The sequence below is a fragment of the Podarcis bocagei genome (assembly GCF_964188305.1).
Source record: "Podarcis bocagei genome assembly, chromosome: 3".
In the NCBI taxonomy this organism is placed as follows: domain Eukaryota; kingdom Metazoa; phylum Chordata; class Lepidosauria; order Squamata; family Lacertidae; genus Podarcis; species Podarcis bocagei.
The window spans coordinates 107,711,911-107,737,615 of record NC_138127.1 but is presented as its reverse complement, the minus strand read 5'-3'; the positions used below and the strand labels follow the sequence as shown (position 1 = coordinate 107,737,615).

The window sequence follows — 25,705 nt, the reverse complement described above, 5'->3', positions numbered from 1 at the left end:
CACATTGCCGCTTCAAAGCAATCACGGAGGAGGGAATCCGCTGAAGCCTCCAGCAGCGAAGAGGATCCATGGTCCCCTTCCTTCCCTCCTCCGTGGTTGCTTTGAAGCAGGAAAGTGGGAGAAGAGCTGCTTACACGAGTGTAAGCTGCTCCCCTCCCACATTGCCGCTTCAAAGGGAGCCCGGGAGGAGGGAATCTGCTGCAGCTTCCCCCACCTCCCGCAGAAGCCGTGCGCTCTTTAAAGGGGCTGTGCGACTTCTCCTGGCTTTTCTGGGAGGTGGGGGAATTCCCTCACCTCGGAGAAAAGCCCGCAGGAGCCGCGCAGCCTTTAAAGAGGGTGCCGCTCTTGGGGGCTTTTCCCCCAGGAGGGAGAAGGGACTGCTGCAGCCAGTCAGTCCCTTCTCCCTCCTGGAGAAAAGCCCGCAAGAGCGCACGAAGCTTGTGTGCGGCTCTTGAGGGCTTTTCCCGCCTGCCTCCCCCCTGCATTCGCTCCATAGGACGCACACACATTTTCCCTTGCTTTTTAGGAGGGAAAAAGTGCGTCCTATGGTGCGAAAAATACGGTATATGGTCTCGGCGGCCGCTCCCAGTCACCAGTCTAGCTGCCGCATTCTGGATTAGTTGTAGTTTCCGGGTCACCTTCAAAGGTAGTTGAGAACATATAGGGTTTTTCTTTTTCTTTTGGTCCTCTTTTTAACTAAGGAGGATCTCTGTGGTGTAGTGGTTAAGAGCGGTAGTCTCGTAATCTGGTGAACCGGGTTCGCTTCCCTGCTCCTCCACCTGCAGCTGCTGGATGAGCTTGGGCCAGTCACACTTCTCTGAAGTCTCTCAGCCCCGCTCACCTCACAGAGTGTTTGTTGTGGGGGAGGAAGGGAAAGGAGAATGTTAGCCGCTTTGAGACTCCTTAAAGGAAGTGAAAGGCGGGATATCAAATCCAAACTCCTCCTCCTCCTCCTCCTCCTCCTCCTCCTCCTCCTCCTCTTCTTCTTCTTCTTCTGTAATGTTCCTCTTACAGAATTGCTTTGCATCTGGGTGCTAAATCAGCACAGAAATCCGTTTCCAGCCCCCGCCCTCTGCCTTGACGTCGATTGTACTGACTCAATAGAAGTCCGAGCGTGTTTGTTTAGCACGGTTTCCCAGACTTGGGGTTTCCGTTGTTTTTTGGACTCCAACTCGCATCATCCCAAGCTAGCAAGACCCAGTGGTCAGGGATGATGATGGGAATTGTAGTCCCAAAACGGCTGGAGAGTGACCCAAGTGTGGCCTAGATGACTTTAAAAGTTTGGGGAACCCTGGTTTAAGGGAAGGGATGCAAGTCAGCGGTTTCAGTCCCCGGTTACTCCAGGTAAGGCTGCAAAAGACCCCTCCCCCTGAAATCCTGGACAGCTGCTGCCAGTCAGTGCAGGGAATACCCAGCCCCAGGAACCAACTCTGTGCAAGGCAACTTTCTAGGTTCCTGTGGTATGTTGGGTCGGATCATTGGCCCCCTGCTCTGACTTGGAACTTGCACATGAAAAGCATGTTTCCTGCGGCGTGTGGCTTTGCCGTTCTGATCCCACCCATCCCAGCAAAATAAGAAGCTTGGCAAAAGAAAAAGGAACTTTTTTTGGGGGGGGGGGGGTTTAAACCTACATTGCTGTTGGGTGGAAGAATTATGGCCTTCTCTGAACTTAGACCTCCGGCTTAGCTGCAGAGGAGTTTTGGCGTGTTCACGAGCATTTCAGCAGCTCGAAAGCAATGAATGATGATGATGATGATTAATAATAAAGCACATCTGTGTTCTAGATTGAGGGACTGCGGGGATCTGATTATGGGCAGCAGTGTGGAGAAGGCAGAACTGTCACAGCGGTGGGCAATCCTTGGGCTACTCTTTGTGCAAGAGAGGGAGGGATACAGTATATGAATTATGTGCAAAGTAGATCTGGAGGAAATGAGGTTTTAAGTTATAGGAGTTTGGTTATACAGTCATACCTCGGGTTACAGACGCTTCAGGTTGCGTGTTTTTGGGTTGCGCACCGCGCCGAAACCAGAAGTTACCGGAACGGGTTACTTCTGGGTTTCGGCGCTTGCGCAGAAGCACTGAATCACGCTTTGCACATGCAGAGATTAATAATAATAATATAATAATTTATTATTTTTACCCCGCCCATCCGGCTGAGTTTCCCCAGCCACTCTGAGCAACACAGAAGTGCCAAAGCGCAACCTGCGCATGCATGCACAGCCATGGCTCTGCGGGTTGCAAACGTGCCTCCCGCATGGATCATGTTCGCAACCCGAGCGTCCACTGTACCTGCGTGCCTTTTCACCTGAGCAAAAGAGGCTTTTTTTTAAAAAAAAGGAAAAAGCAGGTGTGCTGTACTTTTAGACGAGCTCCTGTGTTTCATCAGGGCGGTTTTAGAGAGAAGCCAATTTATGGAAGGTCAGTCTTAATGGCTACTAGTCATGATGGCTGTTCTCTGCCTTGATGCTCAGAGGCAGGTATGCTCCTGAATCCCAGGTGCTGGAAGCCACCAGAGAGGAAGAGAGCTGCTCATGCGTTTGAATCCTGCTTGCAGTTTTCCCAAAAGGCATCCGGTTGGTCTTTGTGAGAATAGGATTCTGGACTAAGTGGGCCACTGCGTTCCTTTGGTGTTGAGCAGGGAGCCGAGCGGGGCTTTCCAGTTCCGCCGGGAAACACTTTCGTGTCCCGCTTTGCTTTTTTCCAGGGGCAACGTTAAGCATGAGGCCGGCCCCGATCCCGGTAGAAGAACCTGAATGGAGGCAGACTCCTCCCCCCGTCACAGCTACCTCTGGCACCTTCCGCTTACGGCGGGGAAGCCGGTTCACCTGGCGGAAGGAGTGCTTGGCCGTCATGGAAAGGTAAGGAACCCCAAAGCTCTGGGTGGACTGGGTTTGTCGCAAGTGTCAATTGTGCTAATAAAAAAAAGGGGGGGGGAGCATTTCTGCCTGTTCCCAATACAGTCGTACCTTGGATCCCGAACTTCCTGGAACTCAGACGTTTTGGCTCCTGAACGCCGCAAAAGTGATTGTTCCGGTTTGCAAATGTCCTTTTGGAACCTGAACGTCCGACGGGGCTTCCGCGGCTTCTGATTGGCTGCAGGAGCTTCCTGCAGCCAATCTGAAGCCGCGATTTGGTTTTCAAGCGTTTTGGAAGTCAAACGGACTACCGGAACGGATTCCTTTCAGCTTCCAAGGTATGACTGTGTTATCTACAACAGCGGATCCCAAAGGAAACCACGGAAGGTTGTAGATCGTACTGGAGGATGTTGAGATGAGCAGCCACTTGATACATAGATGGTGGTCCTGTTGCCCAAGGAGATTTTGGGGCAGAGTTTGGGGCACCATTATTTGCTGCTGGAGCGGCTTCCTTTTTTAAATTTCCATTTATTTATTTGGTTTTTCAGATTAAAATTTTATAATCACATATCCAACATACAACATAAAACCAAGATTCCAAAGAATCTCTTGGACTTACCCGCTCCCTTTTGTGGGTCCTATTGTTAATCATTTCCTCCTGCATCTTTTATGATAATCTGAAACTTTTACCTCTCCACTGTGTCCAAAATTCACCATTAAACCACAAGTGTTATTCCAATCCTACTAGTTTACAATGGTTTTTAAGACAAAGTATAATTTCCCCCCTATTCCTTATTGAAATGTTGGTCTTCTTGGTTCCTGATTCTTCCAGTCATTTTAGCCATTTCAGCATAGTCCATCAACATGATCTGCAGGAGCTGCTTCCTAGTTGTGTACCGTTGTTGGTCAGTAGCCTTCAGACAGGGGTGTGTATTTTGTGGGGACAGGCCTCTCCCAGTTCAGGCAAGGCCGGTGCACCTTTTCCAGACCAGGGGTTCATTCTCAAAACTTTCTCTCGCAAGGCAATGCCTGGCATTGTGTAGGTGAGGGCGTCCTGCAGATCCTGTCATCAGCAGGGCCTTGAGCGTGGTGGCACCGACCCTTTGGGATTCCCTCCCTGTTGCATACCAGACAGGCACCACCTCTGCTGTTCTTTTGACACCTGCTGAAGATCTTCCTCTCCCAGCAAGCTTCTTAAGCAGAGATCTTCTTCCCATTTGGATCTGTATATTGGAATTGCGTTCCGAGTCTTTCGAAAGGTGTTCTTACCGCTTGTTGTTTGACGCCCTGCGCCCCTTTGGGAGAAAGGGCAGGGTATTGGTTTAATAAATGAAGTAAATTCCTTCTTGAGTAACCTTTTCCAGGCGTTTGTGCCCATGGTGGGCAGGCATAGGAGCGAAAAGTGGGCACAGCAATAGGTGGGGTGCCTGCGATTTCTCCAGTGGACAACATGGGACTCTACCTTTGAAGGTGATTCAGAAACTACAACGAATTCAGAACACAGCTGCCAAACTTGTGACTGGGAGCGGCTGCCGGGACCATATATCCTAAAGGATCTTCACTGGCTCCCAGTACATTTCCGAGCACGATTCAAAGTGTTGGTGCTGACCTTGAAAGCCCTAAACGGCCTTGGTCCAGTATACCTGAAGGAGCGTCTCCACCCACATCGTTCAGCCTGGACACTGAGGTCCAGCTCTGGCGGTTCCGTCACTGCGAGAAGCACAGTTACAGGGAAACAGGCAGAGGGCCTTCTTGGTGGTGGCTCCCGCCCTACGGAACGCCCTCCCATCAGATGTCAAGGAAATAAACAACTATCTGACTTTTAGAAGGCATTTGAAGGCAGCCCCGTATAGGGACATTTTTAATATTTGAAGTTTTGTTATTGTTTTGTACGTGTTGGAAGCTGCCTAGAGTGGCTGGGGCAACCCAGCTAGATGAGCCGGGAATAAATAATAGAATTGTTATTAGTTGCATCACTACATTCCAACCCTACAAAAGCCAGAGGCTTCTAACACTGCCCCCCCCCCCCGAAAGAAAACACAATACCCTCCTTCCAGTAGCACCTTAAAGACCAACTAAGTTAGTTCTTGGTATGAGCTTTCGTGTGCATGCACACTTCTTCAGATACGTATCTGAAGAAGTGTGCATGCACACGAAAGCTCATACCAAGAACTAACTTAGTTGGTCTTTAAGGTGCTACTGGAAGGAATTTTTTTATTTTGACAATACCCTCCATCATCACAGTTTAAGGGCAGATTCCTGCCAGTAAAGGACACTCAAGGCAGTAGTTGCAGAGGAGGCATGGCTGGTGTGGAAAAGTCCTGAGGCCCACAGATTGGGTCTCGGTGGGTCATGTTTGGCCCTCAGCCCTCCTGTTCCCCCACCCTGGCTGATTTTGCAAGGCTGGGATCCACTGGATCCAGTGGAGAGGATGGAGCTGGGAACAGCAGGCGGCAACAAAGACTGCCTGGTCACGTTGGGCAGCCTGTTCCGTAGCTGATCACTACTTCTCTGGGCGTCCTGTTCCTTCGCCCGCTCTGCATAAGTATTGCATGGTGAGGGATCTGCAGCCCGCTTGTAATTCAATTCTCTTTTCTTTCGCTGCTGCTGCTGCTGCTTTGGAATTCCTCCCAGTGCACATTACGGGCTGCCGGGGTGTGGCTTTTGTGTTGGAGATCCAGAATCTCTCGCGTCTCTCCTCCGTCCCCTCCCTTCCCCACTTCTTAAAAACTTCTCTCGGAATATTTACGAGCTGAAGGTTAAAGAGAAGCAGCGAGCAGACGTCTGCACTCGTAGCTGCAGGGTGAGTGTGGTCTAGATAAACTGCGTTGTGAGATCTCTCTCGTGGCTGTGCAGTCTTCTACCCCATCTGCATGAACATAACCTTGTTTGTTGCCCCCCCCCCAATAAAATAGGCTAGCCTTGCCCTGGTCTCCTGGGAGTGGCCTGCTCTCTGCTTGCGAGGAGAGCCAGGAGGTCTTTTTGGGCGTAAATGGAGGTTCAGGCAGGAAGCCTCCTTGATTATTTGTGCAAATTTACAGCCTGATCCACCCCAGAAGGGACGCGGGTGGCGCTGTGGGTTAAACCACAGAAGACTCCCTGGAAAAGACCCTGATGTTGGGAAAGATGGAGGACACAAGGAGAAGGAGATGACAGAGGACGAGATGGCAGGACAGTGTTCTTGAAGCTACCAGCATGAGTTTGACTAAACTGCGGGAGGCAGTGGAAGATGGGAGTGCCTGGTGTTCTCCGGTCCATGGGGCCACAAAGAGTCGGACACGACTAAATGACTAAACAACAACAGCAGCCATGGAAAAAAGGATTGGAATTTGGGGACTCTTACCTGCCACCCAGGGACGCGGGTGGTGCTGTGGGTTAAACCACAGAGCCTAGGACTTGCCAATCAGAAGGTTGGCGGTTCGAATCCCCACAACGGCTTGAGCTCCCGTTGCTCGGTCCCAGCTCCTGCCAACCTAGCAGTTCAAAAGCACATCAAAGTGCAAGTAGATAAATAGGTACCACTCTGGCGGGAAGGTAAACGGCGTTTCCGTGCGCTGCTCTGGTTCGCCAGAAGCGGCTTAGTCATGCTGGCCACATGACCCGGAAGCTGTATGCCGGCTCCCTCGGCCAGTAAAGCAAGATGAGTGCCGCAACCCCAGAATTGGTCACGACTGGACCTAATGGTCAGGGGTCCCTTTATCTTTTACGGCCTGCTCCACCCCAGAAGCTATGGCGAGTGTTTATTTTAATTTATTAGATTTATATGCCTCCCTTCATCAAAAGATCGCAAGGCGGTTCACAAGAGTAACATTAGGGAAATGAGAAATGAAAGTGTTGTATTAATATTGCTGCAAAGTGATTTGCATCTGTTTCTCAGTAATCCTTACAGAAGTGGGTTCTCTCTCTCTCCCCTGCCCCAAATCTCTTCCATATTGGATCACCTAGACCAACCTGGCACTCTCAAAATGTTTTGGAGTACAGCGGCTGTCAGGCTGGGGCTGGTAGCTGTGGTCCGAAAGGTTTTTTATTATTTTGTTTTCTTATTTCTAGCCCATCTTTCTCCTTGAGGAACTCGAGGTGGCCTCTGAGGTTCTTGTCCTCTACCCCTTTTGTCTCCACAATAACCCTGCGAGGTAGACTAGGCTGGGAGACACTGGCCTGGTTAACGTGCCACGTTAAGCCCAGCTATGGCTTAGACCGGGGAGTCTCCAGACATGAGACCCACCTCTGATTCTCAAGCTGCAAAGTGGGGCCCATGGGCTGAGTTTGCTAAGTGGGCATGGAATGGACGAGTGGACATGGAATGGAGTATCCTGGGAAAAGCACATGGCTGTCAGGCAAATACCCTGAAACGGAGCAGTCTTCCATCGCATGCTGCTGGCATTAGATAAGCAGGAGCGACTGGTGGTTGTGGTGCTCAGAAAAATGGCATTGCAGAAAATAAGTGCCAGTAGAGATACTAGAGGGGAAGAAATGGAGGCAGTGAGAGATTTTACTTTCTTGGGCTCCATGATCACTGCAGATGGTGACAGCAGCCACAAAATTAAAAGACGCCTGCTTCTTGGGAGAAAAGCAATGACAAACCTAGACAGCATCTTAAAAAGCAGAGACATCACCTTGCCAAAGAAGGTCCGTATAGTGAAAGCTATGGTTTTCCCAGTAGTGATGTATGGAAGTGAGAGCTGGACCATAAAGAAGGCTGATTGCCAAAGAATGGATGCTTTTGAATTATGGTGCTGGAGGAGACTCTTGAGAGTCCCGTGGGCTGCAAGAAGATCAAACCTCTCCATTCTTAAGGAAATCCGCCCTGAGTGCTCACTGGAAGGACAGATCCTGAAGCTGAGGCTCCAATACTTTGGCCACCTCATGAGAAGAGAAGACTCCCTGGAAAAGACCCTGATGTTGGGAAAGATGGAGGGCACAAGGAGAAGGGGACGACGGAGGACGAGGTGGTGGGACAGTGTTCTCGAAGCTACCAGCATGAGTTTGACCAAACTGTGGGAGGCAGTGGAAGACAGGAGGGCCTGGCGTGCCCTGGTCCATGGGGTCACGAAGAGTCAGACACGACTAAACGACTAAACAACAACAACGAGACACTAGGAAGCACCGCCAGCCTGTGACTGAGAGTGCCTCCACATCTTTGAGGACTAGAAACATTACTGGTTTGAACCTCACATTTATTTATTTTGGTCGAGCCGTTCGAAATAGAAACATACAGGTTCCACGGGGAATTCTTTGCACTTAGGATCAATGAAGAAGCCTCGCCCTGAACGCAGGGCGCAGCCGAGCCTATCTGAGATAAACAGAGCTGTCCATGGAAGCAGCACCGTCCGGAAGCAAAAGATTGCTTGCTCCCAGGCCACAGCCTGAAATGCATTTATTCCCGGCATTCTCCCTGGTAGCACAGATTTGTCAGAGGCAGCAATATTCCTGGGCATCGTGGAAATGAAACCTCAAGGATTTTTCTGCCTTTCCCTGTATCTGCCCATGGATCCTGCCCCCTTTCCCTTTTAATTCTTTACTGTCGTCCAGTACCAAAGTGATCATTTGATTACCTCCCTGATCAGCCACTGGCATGCTGAACAGAAAGTATTGGAGTATGCAGAAATAGCAAGGCTAACTGGAAGAATCCGACAGCAGGAACGATGAGAAATTCCAAAAAGAATGGTCCAAATTTATGGTATACTTAGAGAAAACTGTACATAAATAAAGACACTCACAGGCCTGAAATAAAACTCATAACCTTTATTGTAAACATTTGGTTAGACCACAAGATGTAATGCTGTGATATAATAAGGAATGTATGTCTAAAGTACAATACAAAAAATTATTAAGGAATTATAGACATTGATAGAATGTATATGTAGTAATCACGCTTAAGTAAGAGCAATGTAGAGAAGCCAGAAGAGGAGTGGAGGGAAGTTAATTCAGATAAGATATAGATTGAAAGGAGAATAATATTGTTAAGCTGTATTGTGTTTAAGATATTTGGAAAAAATTAATAATTTTTTTTGCGGGGGGCAGGGGAGACAGAAAGGGCAGAGAAAGTTGCACTATAGCAGGGACAGCTTCAGGGGCGAATTGATATCTGGCAAGCTCGAGGGTGGTAATTTCCTTTTCCCCCACAACAAAAGTTTCTCAGAAGCCTCTGTTTTGTTTCCAGGGTTGTGGGGAGAAGGGGTTGGGGGAGTCCTAAAAGCAAACGGCCCTTTCCTTTTTTCCGCAGCTACTTCAATGAGAATCAGTATCCTGATGAGGCCAAGAGGGAAGAAATTGCAAATGCCTGTAATGCTGTGATTCAGAAACCAGGTAGGGAAAGAGGGGTTTGTGTGTCTGCGTGTGGCTAACACCCCACCCAAAAAAAAATCCTCGGTACCCCGTGCGAAATATACATTGACTCAGCTTGTTTTGGGGGTGTGTGTGTTTTTTAATGCAGGGAAGAAACTGTCCGACTTGGAGCGAGTCACTTCTCTCAAAGTGTACAACTGGTTCGCCAACCGAAGGAAGGAAATCAAGAGGAGAGCAAACATTGGTAATGTATCACAAGCGCCTTAAGCAACTGCCCATGAGTAATAATAATAATAATAATAATTTATTATTTATATCCCGCCCATCTGGCTGGGCTCCCCAACCACTGGGCAGCTTCCAACAAAATATTAAAATACAGTAATGCATCCAACATTAAAAGCTTCCCTAAACAGGGCTGCCTTCAGATGTCTTCTAAAAGTCTGGTAGTTGTTTTTCTCTTTGACATCTGATGGGAGGGCGTTCCACAGGGCAGGCGCCACCACCGAGAAGGCCCTCTGCCTGGTTCCCTGTAACTTGGCTTCTCGCAGTGAGGGAACTGCCAGAAGGCCCTCGGCGCTGGACCTCAGTGTCCGGGCCATTTAGAAATGGGATTTGATTTGGCTTTCTTTAAGGGGAATGTGGAAGGGTCATGAGGACATTTTGAACGTGGAATCTAGGGGGCTTGGTCAAAACCGATGGCCCACTCCCCCTGCCCCATGGAGATATTATATAGGCTGAAGTTCAGATGTCTCCAAAGCGGTTGGTGTTTGGAGACCTAAAGGCTTGAGAGCTTTCAAATTATGTGCTCCAGGAAAACTTCACCTTGCTCTTCCTCCTTTGAAAACATCCGTAGTGGCAGGCGAGATTCCTTCACCTGCAACCCGGAGGAGTGAGGGAGCGTTAGGTATTTATTATTATTAAGTTCATTAAAAATTATACAACTGTGGAATTTTTTTTATAAAAAAGCCCTCAAAGCGGTTTGCAAAAAAAGGCAAAACAAGAAAACAATAACAAAAATGAACAGCAATAGTTTACAACTTTCAAAGAGTTCATCTAATAACAGCAGACTTAAAAGCAACTTAGAACTCGCACCAGCGTTCTAGATACCTGGACAGGTTTGTCTAAACAAGAACGTTTTTAGCAGGGGCCGAAAAGAGCTCAGCGAAGGCCTTGCCAGCCTGATCTCAAGTGGCAGGGAGTTCCGAAGTGTAGGTGCTGCCACACTAAACAATCAAGTCCTTGACAAATGCAGAACGGGCGTTCTTGTGGCTCCTTATAGCAATGCCAGTTCCACCAATTTTATGTGTTCAAGTGGATACATGTGGGGGAAGGTGATCTCATAGGTAAGCTGATCCCAGTTTCTAATGGCTTTATGTACTAATATATAATTATACCTTGAACTTGAACTTAGGTATGTGAAACAGTGAGCTGTTGGTTCACTCGCGATGCCTGGCAGGCCTCTGAGTCCAAATATTTGTTTATTTCCCACTTTTCTCCCTGACAGGGACTCAAGGTAGCTTACAGATAAAATAAGAATGGTTAAAAACGTATGGGGAAAATCATTAATAAAAACAATTAAAGGTTGATAGAATTAAAACCATATAAACTGTATATAAACGATATAAATATATATATTATATTATCTTTATATAAACTCTTTATATAAACTACATATAAATATATATTAAAACATACAGAGTAGGTGCAGGTTGCGTATGGATAAATTTAATGATATTTGGAATCCATTTGTGAAAGGTATAATGTGAATAATTTTATTGGAATAATGGTATTAGTTATATACCCATATGCTCTATTGTTTCAACATTTCGCTTTTTGCTTTTCTTTCACACTACTCCCTCACTGTTTACTTTTAGTAAAAATATAAATATTAAAAAGCAAACAAACGTACAGATAATTACAATAAAAGCAACCCATTTTTCATTAAAAGCATTTAGTTTTCAAAAGCCTGTCAGGATCGGAAGGTCTTCACTCGCCCCTGGAAGGAGGAGGTCTAACTCTCTAGGCAGGGAGTTCCAAAGTCCTTTGGGAGCACCGATAAGGCTCTCTCCCTCATCCATAACAAGCGAGCCAGAGTTGGTGGCGGGACTGAGAGAATAGAGAAGGGACTCCTAGAAAGATCTCAGAGCCCGGGAAGGTTCGTATGAGGGAATACAGTCCTCCAGGTTGCTTGGACCTAAGCGGTGAAGGGCTTTCTACTCTTCCCAAGGATCAGGCAAGTGACTGTGGGAAAACGTTCCCTGCAGGTAGGCTGTTTTGGAGCTGCGGCCGTGCAGAACAGTTCCCTCTGCAGGAACAAAATAAATGCCTTTAAATGCCCCTCCACGCCATTCAGTTGGCATTCTGGGTATTTTATGCACCCTTCACCGCCACCAGAATTTTATCTCGCACCATCCGAGGGTTTGAAACGCTTCAGGCACCGCAGAGGAGAAAAACAACACCTTTTTAAAAACGACGTGCTCAAAAGAGTAGCTCTTAAGCACAACGGCCATTCATGTAAAATGCACGCTGGCTCAGTAACTCTAAGCCAAACCATGGCTTAGCGTGACAGGACAAATGTGCAGGTGGTTTTGCTGACGCACTTCACCGAGCTCCGGTTTGCCTTAATGTGCTGTCCAGACCCAAGTTCATAGTTTAGCTCTTCTCCAAACCATGGTTTCATGTGGCACAGGAGCAAAGTGCTGCTCCAAACCATGGTTTCATGTGGCACAGAAGCAAAGTGCTCAGGGAAGAGGAGTGAAGCAGCCGCAACCTCCGCTCTGGAGAGCTCATTCACATTTCGCGCATTCACATTCGTTCACGGTAAGCCAGTGAACGAGGGCTGTACCAACTGTGTCTGTGCAGCTAATTCCAGAAATCAGTTTGCATTTGCTTGAGATTGCTGCAGAATGAATGAATTCCATAGAATATTCTTTTTTTCCTCGCTGTACAAAGTTTCCCTCCTGTAATGCAAGCTTTTCCTCTGCGAATATATCCCGGTGCCTTGGCTTGGTCATAAAGGGTTTGAGGGAACCCCAGAGGACATCCATCCCAACCCCAGCCCTCGGTGCAGCTGCAGGATCCAACCCCCTGCAGTGCACGGTCTCAGTAGCCCCCCCCCCCCAGATGTAGAAATCTCTCTGGACTTTTGGTCCTCTTCGTGGCGGAGGAGGGAGGGAGGAAAGGAAGGAGCTGCTTTATAAGACCAGATGATCTGCTACCAGGCTATACAAGCTTTCTCCTAAGGAAGGAAGGAAATAGAAAGCCACATGGAAGTCTTCCTTTTCTGCAACGAAGGGGGAGTTGGAGAGCCACCTCTGTTAGGAAAGGCAGAAATGTTTGGGCCTTCTTAGTTGTTTTGTTTTGTTTTTTTTAAGATGGCAAGGTGCTCATTATCTGAGCAAAGACCCCAGCTCAGAACTGCTTCTGCGTCTTTGGGAAAATTGGTGTTCTTCAACCACATTAGCCCGCCCTTCCTGAACAGCCTAACAACATGCATTAAGAGGGGCTTGCACCGTACAGTGGTACCTCTGGATGCGAACAGGATCCGTTCTGGAGCCCCGTTCGCATCCTGAAGCGAATGCAACCCGCGTCTGCCTGTGCGCAGGTTGTGATTTTCTGCGCATGCGCGCGACGTCATTTTGAGCGTCTGCGCATGCGCGAGTGGTGAAACCCGGAAGTAACGCATTACTTCTGGGTCGCCGCGGAGCGCAACCCGAAAATGCTCAACCCAAAGTTGCTTCAACCAGAGATATGACTGTATTGAAATGAAGATGAAAATGGGACCCCTCCCATGGTGTTCCTGTATTGTAAGAACCATCAAGCCACAGTGGTAATAAATAAATGTGGGAACATTCGCAGGCATAAGGAAAGAGAGGGAGGGAGGGAGGGAATGTATGAATGTTGCTTTTTAGCAGTCAAGTCTAGTTTTCCACCCTTCTTGACGAAAGGGCCTTTTAGGTTTGAAGCCTCTTAGGTAGGGATTTTGTGTGTGTGTCCATTGCACTTCCACAACCATGTAGGAAAAAAGTGTGAAAGTGGGCGCATTATTTGGCTTCCTGAGAACTGCTGCTCTCGTTTGAAAGGCGAGTCGCTAGCCCTTATGACTGAAAAGATAGCGCCTGCCAAAATCTCAGGAGTCGGAGAAGTGGCTGCATAAGATTATCAGTAGTAATTTTGTGCAATAGCAAAATAAAATTTAAAAATGCAGAATGAAACACTATGCAGATGTGCAGGACAAACCTGCAAACCAGGCAAGCTTGCCCAGTTTCTTGTTTTGCTGAATCTGGGTCGTCTCGGCTGCAGGAACTTTTAACTATTTATTTATTTTTTTTAGCGTGGGGTACACACAGCTCTGGTTGTCTATTTGTGGTTCTTACAAGAAACAGCGCGCCCCGTTTGTGTGTGGGGGAGGGTCCCCATTCTTCATCTTCATCCTTGCCGGTAACCCTTGCAGCAGATAATTTAGGGATCCATTTGCTTTTTTCGAAGAAGCAGCAATCCTGGAGAGTCATGGCATAGATGTTCAAAGTCCCGGAGGCCACTCCAACAGTGATGACATAGACGGCAATGACTATTCGGAGCAGGTAAGTATCCGAGGCGAGACAGGTGGCTCCCAACCCCAGGCGGCACGTCTCTCCCACCAGTGGCTGCCGATCCTCATTTGGGGTGGGGGTGGGAAGGTGGCTGTGGGGGGGGGGTCCTGGCCTCCCTCCTCCGCTTCCCGGATTAACCCTCCCAGCTTTTTGTGCTCTGTCGCACAACGGGGGAAAGGCGGGGAAAGCCCTTCGCCGGACCAGCCTTCACCCACATGGATTTATTGTCACACAACAGGACACTTGGCAAGTACGCAATGGGGAGGAGGAGGGCCGATGTTCAGAGGGAGGCAGAGAAGCAGAGAAGTTAGAAGAAGACAGGAGGATCTGCTCAAAACAAGCAAGTTAACGCTCCGTTTGCAAAAAATAAATAAATACAAGGGCATGATTTGAGACTCCCAAATTCTGCACCGCCACGCATCGTAACCCTGTGGTTTTGTTTGCTCCCGTGTGCCCTTGTAACCAGAGCTGTGTGTATCCTACGAAATCCATCCTTGTGTTATTGTTATATTTTTTATTTATTTCAAAAAAAACAAAGAGGAAGAAAGGCAACAAATATTTCCAGTGCTTGTCGTTCCTAGTCAGTGGGAGGGAGAAGCCTGGAAACGGCAATCAATAAAGTTTCGGAAACCAGAGGGTTGTGCGCATGGTCGCGTTTTGGGTTGTTGTTTTTTCTCCGAACAGCCCATGGAGGGAAGGACAGGTGTCACCCGTTTGATATGACAGAGTGACGGCCGCTCTCTTGTTTTCCATCGCCAGGCAGCCACCCCCCTGCCCTCTAATTCCATTGGCTGCATAGCCCTGGCTTCTCATCCGCCTCCCTCCACCCCTCTGCTCCTTGCCAACGAATTACAAATTCCTCTGACAGCACAAAACCTGGGAACAAAATCCGCCAGGATGCAATCGAGGTCAAGACCCACGTATTTGCATAATTCTCAAGGTGCGTTTCCGAGTGCCTAGGCTTTTGAATGCCACATTAGGTGTGGAACACACAGCCCTGCTTATAGCACAAAAATATACAAAGTTGTTTCTCCCTTCCCTTTCCCCCTCCCAGTGCAAGGAATGCAAAGAGATACATGCATGCTCCTCTCTCCCAGGAATGAATGCATTGATCGCTACTTAGCAGTATGGAAGCTCGATGCGCAATAAGGGAACCCCTCCCAGTCCACCTTCTCATGATGTTCTGTGGGGTGACCAAAGGCTATTCAGTCCATGGCTAAAGAATCATAGAATTGTAGAGGTGGAAGGGACCCCAGGGGCTATCTAGTCCAACCCCCTTAAAATGCAGGAAAGCATCCCTGACAGATGGCCTACCAACCTCTGCTTAAAACCTTCCAAGGATGGAGAGTCTACAATCTCCCGAGGGAGACCGTTGCACCGTTAAACAGCTCTTACCGACAGAAAGTTCTTCCTAATGTTTTGTCGGAATCTCCTTTCTTGAAGCCATTGGTTTGAGTCTTCCCTCCGGAGCAGGGGGAAACCAGCTTGTTACCTCTTCCATGGGCCTTTGGAGATTTGAAGACGCCCATAATTTCTCCTCTCACTCTCCTCCTCCTCTCACTCTCCTCCGGGCTAAACATCCCCGATGCCTTCCACCCACACTTCATCAGGCCTGGTGTCCTCACCCTTGGTCGGTCTCGGTTGCCCTTATAGAATCATAGAATCATAGAGTTGGAAGAGACCACAAGGGCCATCGAGTCCAACCCCCTGCCAAGCAGGAAACACCATCAGAGCACTCCTGACATATGGTTGTCAAGCCTCTGCTTAAAGACCTCCAAAGAAGGAGACTCCACCACACTCCTTGGCAGCAAATTCCACTGTCGATCAGCTCTTACTGTCAGGAAGTTCTTCCTAATGTTTAGGTGGAATCTTCTTTCTTGTAGTTTGGATCCATTGCTCCGTGTCCGCTTCTCTGGAGCAGCAGAAAACAACCTTTCTCCCTCCTCTATGTGACATCCTTTTATATATTTGAACATGGCTATCCTATCACCCCTTAACCTCCTCTTCTCCGCACACATTCCTGAAAGCGTAGAGGGGCCAGCAATCAGCTGCTCCTTCGCCCCCATGCATAATTGCAATCCCTTCCGTCTTCCTCTGCCCTGTGCTGAGGAAAGACTTTGGGTTTCTGAGCCCACGAGGATCCTGCAATGGCTCACTTCTCTCACCAGGCAAATGCAGAGCATCGCCAGTTCCCTCTTACTCGGGAGTCTGTCCTGGCGGAGCTTTTCGCAGGGTCCACTTTTATGCAAGGCTTTTCTCCAGCTGTGGAATTAGGTGGTCTGTAAAGCTATAACTTCATGATTCAGTGGCCCTGGGCCTTCAGTCTGTGGCTGTGGCTGTGAGCATTTGGAACTGTGGTCAGCTTTGGTAAAGAGGCCACTGGATTGCTTCGCCGCGCACGTATTTAGGTTGATAATTCCTCACTGAGCTTACTGCAAGCTGCCCAGGGCCTTGCCATAATAATAATAATAATAATAATAATAATAATAATAATAATAATAATAATAAATTTGTTATTTATACCCCGCCCACTCTGGGCAGCTTCCAACAAAATATTAAAATACAATAGTCTATTAAACATTAAAAGCTTCCTTAAACAGGGCTGCCTTCAGATGTCTTCTAAAAGCCTGGTAGTTGTTTTTATCTTTGGCATCTGGTGGGAGGGTGTTCCACAAGGTGGGTACCACTACTGAGAAGGCCCTCTACCTGGTTCCCTATAATTTAGCTTCTCGTAGTGAGGGAACCGCCAGAAGGCCCTTGGAGCTGGACCTCAGTGTCCGGGCAGAACGATGGGGGTGGCGACGCTTCTTCAGGTATACTGTTTAGGGCTTTAAAGGTCAGCGCCAACACTTTGAATTGTACTAGGAGCCAATGTAGGTCTTTCAAGACCGGTGTTATATGGTATTGGCGGCTGCTCCCAGTCACCAGTCTAGCTGCCGCATTCTGGATTAGTTGTAGTTTCTGGGTCACCTTCAGAGGTAGCCCCACGTAGAGCGCATTGCAGTAGTCCAAGCGGGAGATAACCAGAGCATGCACCACTCTGGCGAGACAGTCTGCTGGCAGGGAGGGTCTCAGCCTGCGTACCAGATGGAGCTGATAAACAGCTGCCCTGCACACAGAAATGACCTGTGCCTCCATGGACAGCTGTGAGTCCAAAATGACTCCCAGGCTGCGCACCTGGTTCTTCAGGGCCACAGTTACCCCATTCAGGACCAGGGAGTCCTCCACATGTATTAAGGCAGCTTCCTAAGGGTGATCAAGAATAAAAATAAAGGAGGCGGACCTTTTGATTTCCTTTGCACCATCAGTCGCTTTGTCTCTTTCCCTTGTTCTTACCAGGAAAGATCATCAAGGCAAACTCTTGCATAGGGGATGACTGAGAGTCCGCACCTGAACTAGGCAAGCCAATGGTCATATTTTCAGGTTTTCCAGTAGCCCCCTTCCCACTGCTGGATAAACTGGCCACCAATTGTAGGGTTGGAAAGGGACCTTGACATTATCAGCACCATGCTGTAACCAGCTGAGCTTTCTGCTATGGGGGTCCTTTAACTTAAGGCTTCTGGGTGCCTTTTTTAGGAGAGTCCCACCAGAGGCACCAAGATGGAGGCTCTCACGCCTTGGATGATGATGGTGATATTAAATTTCTATACCGCCATTCACCCATAGATCTCTTATGTCTCCACAACATAAAAATACAAGGTGGAAAAACACAAAATGCATAATAAAAACAAGAACAAAGCAAAAACGAGAACAAATACCGTCCCCCAGCCCTAAAAACATTTAAAAGCGGAATAGGATGTTAATCAGCCCAGTGCCTGGTTGCAGACGAACGTTCTTGCCTGGCGCCTAAAGGCATATGATGAATATTTCACCGTGGTCATTTTTAGTTGAAAAAGTTACTCAAAAGTTTTAAGAAGTAACGCAAAAGAATATACTGCTGGACGGGGGGAATAGTTTTTCTTCTAAATTCTTTCTTCGCTGAGGGAGGTGAAAATCTGAGCTTTTGCACCTTCTTTTTCCTTAAAAAAAGCTTTCTCTGCAGTTAAAAAATGCTTTCTTGGGTGTGTTATATCCGACATTCTGTTCAGATTTTCCACACCCCAACTCATCTGGGGATCTTGTATGAAGGGCGATCAAAAAGTAGCAAAATGATCCCATGCATGTCCCACTTTCCAGCTATGTTTTTAGTTTCCTTACTGTTATTGTGGATCATTTTTTAAATGGTTTTTCTGATATAGTTGTGCGCTGCCCTGGGCTGCTGTTTGGGAGGAGGAATGACACAGAAATGAAAGAATAACTAGGTTTTGCTTCAAGTTTCCTCTGAGGCTCTTTACAAACATGAAGGCGACGATTTTAATTTTTCGTCTGTATTTTTTGAGTGAAAAGAATGTCATTGTGCAGATAAAAAGAACCCAGTCAATACAGTGCATTGAATCTCGCCATGCTTAGTTACAGGGACGTTAAAGGCCAGAACGTTTTAATCTCACATCACGTGCATGTTCCAGCACCTATGTGCATTCACTGCTTTCTCAGATGTGAAAAACGCCCCCGCAAATTACTTCCTTAGAAAAAGCAGAAGCTGCTTCGTCTCCTCTTTAAGGTTATTTTTGTGTTTTTTAAATAAAGCCATGGATATGATTGTCTTTAGATCAGCTTTCCTAGCCTGGCACTCCAGACTACACAATTTGGACTACAGTTCCCATCAGCCCCAGCCAGCCTAGCTGCACTCCCATTGGCCACAGAATCCTTTCTGTTGTGCTGCCTGGGGCTGATGGGAACTGTAGTGCAAAGCAGCTGGAGGGCAGCTTGGGCAAAATTATTATTATTATTATTATTATTATTATTATTATTATTATTATTATTAATACCCTGCCCATCTGGCTGGGTTTTCCCAGCCACTCTGGACAACCTCCAACAGAATTTTAATAATAAATTTTAAAAACTGATAAAACATCAAACATTTAAAACTTTCCTAAACAAGGCTGCCTTCAGATGTCTTCTAAAAGTCAGATAGTTCTTTATTTCCTTGACATCTGTTGGGAGGATGTTCCACAGGGCAGGCGCCACTACTGAGAAGGCCCTCTGCCTGGTTCCCTGTAACCTCACTTCTTGCAGGAAGGGAACCACCAGAAGGCCCTCGACGCTGGACCTCAGTGTCCGGGCTGAATGATGGGGGTGGAGACGCTCCTTCAGGTCTACTGTTTAGGGCTTTAAAGGTCAGCACCAACACTTTGAATTGTGCTTGGAAATGTACTGGGAGCCAATGCAGATCTCTCAGGACCGGTGTTATGTGGTCCCGGCGGCCACTCCCAGTCACCAGTCTAGCTGCCGCATTCTGGATTAGTTGCAGTTTCCGGGTCACCTTCAAAGGTAGCCCCACGTAGAGCGCATTGCAGTAGTCCAAGCGGGAGATAACCAGAGCATGCACCACTCTTAACCACTACACCACACTGGCTCTCCACTACCCGCAGCTTCCTGGCCTCAGTGAGGACTTGATGCTTCAATATATACAATAAAAACACAGCTCATGCGTTCTTACCTCCCACTGAACCTGTCTGCTGGGATGGGTTTATGATCCAAATAAAATAAATAAGGAAATAACATCCTCCCCTTCTCTCTTGATTCAGTTATAAGCATTACAAATCTTAATGCCACCTTGACTTGTATTTTGCCCCAAAGCTGCAGAAATGATTTTTCAGAGCTGCTCAATGTCACTATCCTCCCCAAAATACATTTCTTCCCGTATTATTTGCCCCCGCCCCATTTTCTTCCTGAGAACGGGTTGAAGTGTAATGTTTCATTTTGATTTGCGGGTGCAATCAGATGTCAATGTCGATGTGTGTCTTGAGCTCTGAGCGACACATGGATAAAATATCCATCCTTGGGACACTGAAAGAGAAGGCAAAATGTTCCCGCAGAGAGAGGGGGGGGGGGAAAAGAGGAACACATAAGCATGTATTTTATTCATACGCACGTCAACACCCTTTCCACAAACAAGCTTCTATATCCGTCTTCTGCGGCTGAAATTAAAAAAAAGAGAGTGTTAGATCACTTCCAGGAATGCAAAGCCTTCACTCTCTGCAGAGTTCTAAAAATGCCTTGTTTGCACACTTCTTCCTTCCTTCCTTCCTTGTCTTTTTTTTAATAAAAAAAACCCCTGAAATATTTGGCCAGATGTGAAATGTATGTGTGCTTGTGCAGATAAGCGCACCAGTATCTACCACTGAGATTATGGACGGGGTCTTCGATTGTACAAATTCAGAGGTCTTGCAGAATCGCTTTTTTTTTCTAAGACCCTCGCCAAGAGCCCCGAAGAGTCAAACATTTGGGCCCAGCAGTCGTCACTAGCTAGGATGGCCTTTCTGGTTACCCGTGAGCTTGGCCTTGCTAAACTGATAAATAGCGCCGAAATCCCATGGCAAGACTGCAGAGACATTCCTAATCTCTGCCTGCGTAAACAGTGGACGTCTGCCCCTTTGCTCTGATTTTCATACTGCCGTCCCGCTTGCAGATTTTCAGGTTTCCGCTCGCGGAATTTAAGATTGCAGAATTTAACATTGCGGAATTTGGGCGGGGACAGACGGGAAGGAGAGAGGCCAGCTTTCCCAAAACTTCCCTTTGTGGTTTTCATGCCTCTTCATAATTCCCCGCAGGACACGAAAGGGTGGCAGGTTGCTCCTTCCGCCTAGTCTCTTTCCTTTCCGTCTTCATTTCGGAAGGGACCCTCCAGGGGCACGTAGCGCAAGGGAACAAAGGAACCGCCTTCGCAGAAATAATATTATTATTATTTGTACCCCACCCATCTGTCTGGGCTTCCCCAGCCACTCTGGGCTGCTTCCAACAAAGATCAAAAATACATTAAAATATCACATGTTAAAAACTTCCCTGAACAGGGCTGCCTTTGGATGTAATAATAATAAAACCCTGAAAATGTGGTTATCTCTGCACGCCTCTTCTCCCTCCCACCAGTGTCTGACCAGCATGTCCTGCCATCTTTGGAAATAAGACCCACTAGATGATTAGAGTCATTTTCTGCCCTTGGACTGTTGCATCATAAAGACTTTATTCTGAACTCCTATCGAGTGATGGTTTGCTTGCTAATGGGGCTTTCCTCCCCTTCTCCTCCCCTCCCTCCCTCTCTTTCCTCCCTCCCTCCCTTCCCCTCCGCCTCCCCAGGATGACAGCACTAGTCATAGCGACCACCAAGACCCTATCTCACTAGCCGTGGAGATGGCGGCCGTGAACCACACCATCCTGGCGTTGGCCCGGCAAGGAACCAGCGAGATCAAAACAGAGGCCCTGGACGACGACTGATGGCGTGACGGAGGGGGAGGGGCTCTGAAACGAGAAAGTAAACTTAGTTTTTAGCCGTAGCACCTTAGCAGCCTTTTCCGACCCCCCAGCCCCCCACCCCGTGCCCCCAAAGCCCCCACCCCTGGTCTCCAAAATGTGTTCTTCTTAACAGTATAACTCTTTGCAGTCTCTTGTATGTCAAGTTAGCCGTTTAGGGTCTCGTCGTCCTGTGAAGAGGGCACAACGCCCTCCGATTCCGCGTATAAACTCAGTATTATCTTTCCCGGTCCAATAAGCAACCAAACCAACTGACCTCCTACCCCATGCAACCCCCGTCTCACAGCTAGGCGAAAAACCTCTGCTGCTGCTGCTGTTGTTGCTGCTGCTGCTGCGCTCTCTCTAGCATTCCACGAGTATTCTTCCTGGCATCGCCGCCGGCCCTCGATTCCAGCTTAAATCCAGATTTAGGAAAAGACAGCGCGGCTTTGCGTTCGTCCCTCCCAACGTCCCCCGTGGATGCTTTCCTCGTCCCAAGTCTGGGGGAAGCTGTTGTTGCTGCATCGCTGGGGTTGGGCTAGATGGCCGCTGGGGGTCCCCTTTCAACTCCGCAGTTCTACGATTCCATGGAACAGGAGTTTGCGTGGCTTCGGGGCTGGCGGCCGGTGCGTGGCGGGATTTGGCAGGGGATAGGGAGGTGGGGAAACAGCGACGTCCCTCTGCTATTCGACTCGGCTTTCTTTTCTTGCAAACTGGGATGTGTGAGATGCCAGCTGAACTTGAAAGAAGCCGAGGGTCTCTTGTAAGCTTCCGTCCGCAGAAGAGGGTGCCCGCTGTGTCTCTGTGTGGCAGCCACGGGCGTGTCGTCTTCCAGAGAAAACGTAATATCATTGGGTGGCTTAGAGGGAAGTCTCTCTTGGTGGAGGTGATGGGGTGGTGGTGGTTGGGTCTTCGGTGTCTGTGCAATGGGCTGCGAACGGAGCTGCCGGCCGCAGAGATCTAGCCAAAGACCCACGCGCAGAGGGTGCAGGGCTGGAACAGTGACTCGGGCAGAGTGGGCAGGACTGGGCTTCCGCGAGGTTGGGTAGCCATCTCTAAATGTTTTGTGTCGAAATGGGTCTTACATTTCCAAACTCGGCCCCAGCTCTCAGGAGTTTGGGAAATGGCTCCAAAGTCTTATGGCCACTTACTCTCCACCCCACCTCCCCGCAAGAAAACGCAGCGCTCTCAAGGAAAGCTTGACCATCGCCTGTTAGCTGGTTCCCCCTAAAGCGTTTCGGAAACATAGATGGCGAGTCTTACGAGCGCCACAATTAGCCCATCAGAGAGTGTGCCTCTTCCGTAGCCTGTTCCCCGCAGTATCGCACAATTGACCCAAAAGAAAACCGGGTGCAATTTTTTTGGTGTCTTTCCTGTTTGTCCTGCTGTTCCTCAGGAGCTAGAAACCTGAATCGGGGGGCAGGTGAAATAATTATTGGAAGCCATAAGTAAGCCGGAGAACGGATTTAGCTTTGAGCCAGGTATTCAGCAGCTGGGTCCAGTTGCCGTTGACCTCCTAGCATGTTGGGGGTTAGTTTCTACTTCCTTTTGCGCTCTTTGGTTGGGTCTCCATGAGGTCGCTTTCAGGAGAGGCAGGCTGCCCAGGGATATGCCTTTGGTTGGGTCAGAACACTCTGGCTACGTAGGAAAAGAACCGACTTCTAAAGAAACAAATGGAGGTGTCTTTCCTTTGTTTTTTGTTCATCTTGGATCCGGTCTAGCACTTTGGGTTTCTTACTTTCTTTCGTAAATAAATTGATATATTTGTATTTGATCATTTCCCTTTTTTAAATATATATATATAACATTGGATTAGCCTAAACTGAAAAAATATATATGTAAAAGCTTGTGTTAAACCATCCCACATGCATCTTGGGGAATCATCAGTCTGCGGCATCTCAGGTGACAAGGAGCCTCACCTGTTGCTCTGGAGATGTTCCTGTACTTTTGCCACGCTGGTCCCTTCCAGATGTTTGGGACTACAGTTCCCATCAGCGCTGCCACGGGAGCTCGATGGAAGAGTTGTGGTTCGAAATCTCCGGCAGGCACCAGCGTGGTGAAGGCCGCTGTGCTGAGTATCTGAGTTCGCTCATCGCCACTGCCTTTTGCCGCTTCCCGATCACGTCGGCGGAATTTACCCGGGAGTCGTTCCTGGTGGGATCATGGCCTGTGTCGCTCAGCATCTCTCGGGTGCAAATCTTCAGCCCATTGACTTCTTTCACCCCTTCTCCCCCCGATCCTCAGATGCTCTGGTGATGCCTCATTTTTCGCTGGTAGATTTTACTGACCAAAACACATCTCGTTTCTTTGTTTTCTTCCCTCCACTGAAACATAAGCAACCGCTTGTCTTCTGCCCGGCACTGCCTTGTCCTAGTAGGCCAGCTTTCAAGGGGCCTTGGACTTAGACTCAGGGATGTTGTGAGATTAGACTGGTGCCTGGAGAGAGAGATTCTCTCCCTGTTGGGCAGAAGTTGGGACCCTCTCAGTGCTGGGGAGTGAAGAGGTGGGGAGATTTGGGGTCTCCTGTCTGAGGGAATGACCCAGCGCTGCCCCAGATTCCTTTCCGCTGCTCAGAGGGTAGTAGGACCCGAACCAATGGATTCAAGTTAAAATACAGGGGATTCCGACTAAACATCGGGAAGAACTTTCTGACGGTAAGAGCTGTTCAGCAGTGGAACAGACTCCCTCAGTAAGTAGTGGACTCGCCTTCATTGGAGGGTTTTAAGCAGAGGTTGGATAACCACCTGTCATTCCTACATTTCAAGGGGGCTGGTCCCGATGACCTTCAGGGTCCCTTCCAATGAAGGAGAGTTGTGCATTCACCCATCCGAGGGAGTGAACTAGGAGAACTATAGCTGCTCCGGTGAGATTTTGACCTGGTGTACAATCACAGACGGAGCAGGTAAGCAAAGTGTCTGGATTTGAGAGGACCGTTTAACGGTCAATGCCTTTTCCGCACTGATAATGTTGTCCTTGATGTTATTACAGTTCCAAATTTGTCCCAGCAGCCAACTTTAGGAGGGAAAAAGGGGGGAGAAATTAGCTTGCAGGAACAGCTCACTTTCCCAAGTACAGTAGCATAACATCAGGTCCACTGGCTCAAACAGGCCAGCCCTTTTTCCCTTGGACGGATTTGCAATTTCACCTCTGTCGCCTCCAGTTTTCGAAAGAAACGCTGAGATCTTGTGTGAGTTTGTGGCTCTGGGCCATTTGTTGCAGTGACGGCCTTTTGCTATCGATTTAAATGTTGGTGGCGGCTGCGTTGTCAGAACGAATTCAAAATGGCAGCCGTTCCGGAACTGATATTTTCAGAAGGTTTTGCTCCCGAGGCTGAAAGGAGAACGGTGCACTAGGTTATGGAAGGAAAGGAGCCTGGTCCCAGGGCTTGGACCCTGATTGTGGGAGGGTGTGTGGACTCAGCAATAAATGTGCAGAGGGCAGGTTTGTACAGATCTAGGAGGAGTCGCTGTGTGTATCGAGGCAACGAAAGTCCTGGCATCACTCTGAGTCGTCTGGTAGCAATAGGCTGCCATTGCCACCCTTTTCGGATATTGTATCTCAATGGAAATATGAGACGCAGCCGCTCAGTTGCTCTTTGTGCCTGATGAGGAATGGTTGAAGTTTCCATCAGTATTGTCAGTTCAGCTCCATCCTCTCTCACTCCGAGCACCCAAACTCTCTTCTTCCTTCTCTTTTCTTCCCAAGTTGCCTTTATGGTCCAACAAGAGTTTTCTAGATGCACTGCCGGGTGCCTAACCCATCACCCCAGCCTTCGCCAAGTTCCAGGCGTTTTGAACTGCAACTCCCATGAGCCTCAGCATCAAACAGCTGGGATTGATGGGTGTTGAAGTTGAAAACATCTGGAGGGCCACTAGGTTGGTCACAGCTGCTAGACCCTCACCTTTATTAGGCATCTTAACCATCGTGGGAAGGGTTGAGGTTTTCGGAAAGTAGTCGCAGATTGATTTAACCAATTCATGCACACACACAAAAATTTTGAGGAGGAATTTGTCTCAATGGTTTGACCCGTAAATCCCTTTGGCCATGTGCAAACTCCCTCTGTTGTGGGTTTGGTGGGAAGATAAAGCCTTTACTCCAAGCAGAAGGGTCTGGTCTGGTCTTCCAGTACCGCCCAACTCTATGGTTTTGTGAAACAACTGGGATAACACTGGGGTAGATCTTAATTTTTAGGCTTCCAGTTCCTTCCTTCCTTCCATAGTCTTCTGTTTGAATTTGGAGCCAGAGCTTTACTTTGAAACTGTATAACGTTAGCGTTGAGGTGTGCTGATCCTTTCTTCCAGGTGGAGGTGCGTATACATTTAAAGCTCCCCAGCCCAAAGGATCCTGGGAACTGTAGCTTGTTAAAGGTGCTGGTTTGCCAAGGGTGAACTCCAGTTCCCAGGATACTCTGCAGAAAGCCATGTGCTCTAGACATACAGCCAGATTCAACGAAGAGCAGCTTCCTCTAGAACAATCCATGTTATTCTGTGTATCTTTCACTTCCTTCCTGATGTGTATTGTTGTTGTTTAGTTGTTTAGTCGTGTCCGACTCTTCGTGACCCCCTGGACCGGAGCACGCCAGGCACTCCTGTCTTCCACTGCCTCCTGCAGTTTGGTCAATCTCATATTTGTAGCTTCGAG

The 25,705-nt window shown here is 48.3% G+C and overlaps 1 protein-coding gene across 9 annotated transcripts in view; it reads left to right on the top strand.

The window, feature by feature from the left end:
* HMBOX1 (homeobox containing 1) overlaps positions 1–25,058 on the top strand; it is a 122,418-nt gene extending 97,360 nt beyond the window's left edge. For 3 of the 9 annotated variants that reach the window (XM_081188698.1, XM_081188697.1, XM_081188699.1), the window contains exons 6-11: positions 2,705–2,858; positions 9,082–9,164; positions 9,292–9,387; positions 13,632–13,726; positions 13,974–14,075; positions 20,912–25,058. In XM_081188698.1, coding sequence (XP_081044824.1) covers positions 2,705–2,858; positions 9,082–9,164; positions 9,292–9,387; positions 13,632–13,726; positions 13,974–14,075; positions 20,912–21,049 — 668 coding nt within the window. In that variant the 3' untranslated portion in view covers positions 21,050–25,058. Of the gene's footprint in view, positions 1–2,704; positions 2,859–9,081; positions 9,165–9,291; positions 9,388–13,631; positions 13,727–13,973; positions 14,124–20,911 lie in introns of those variants that run through there. The other 6 variants (XM_081188701.1, XM_081188700.1, XM_081188704.1 and 3 more) reach the window with 6 other exon arrangements.
* Positions 25,059–25,705: the final 647 nt, after the last annotated feature.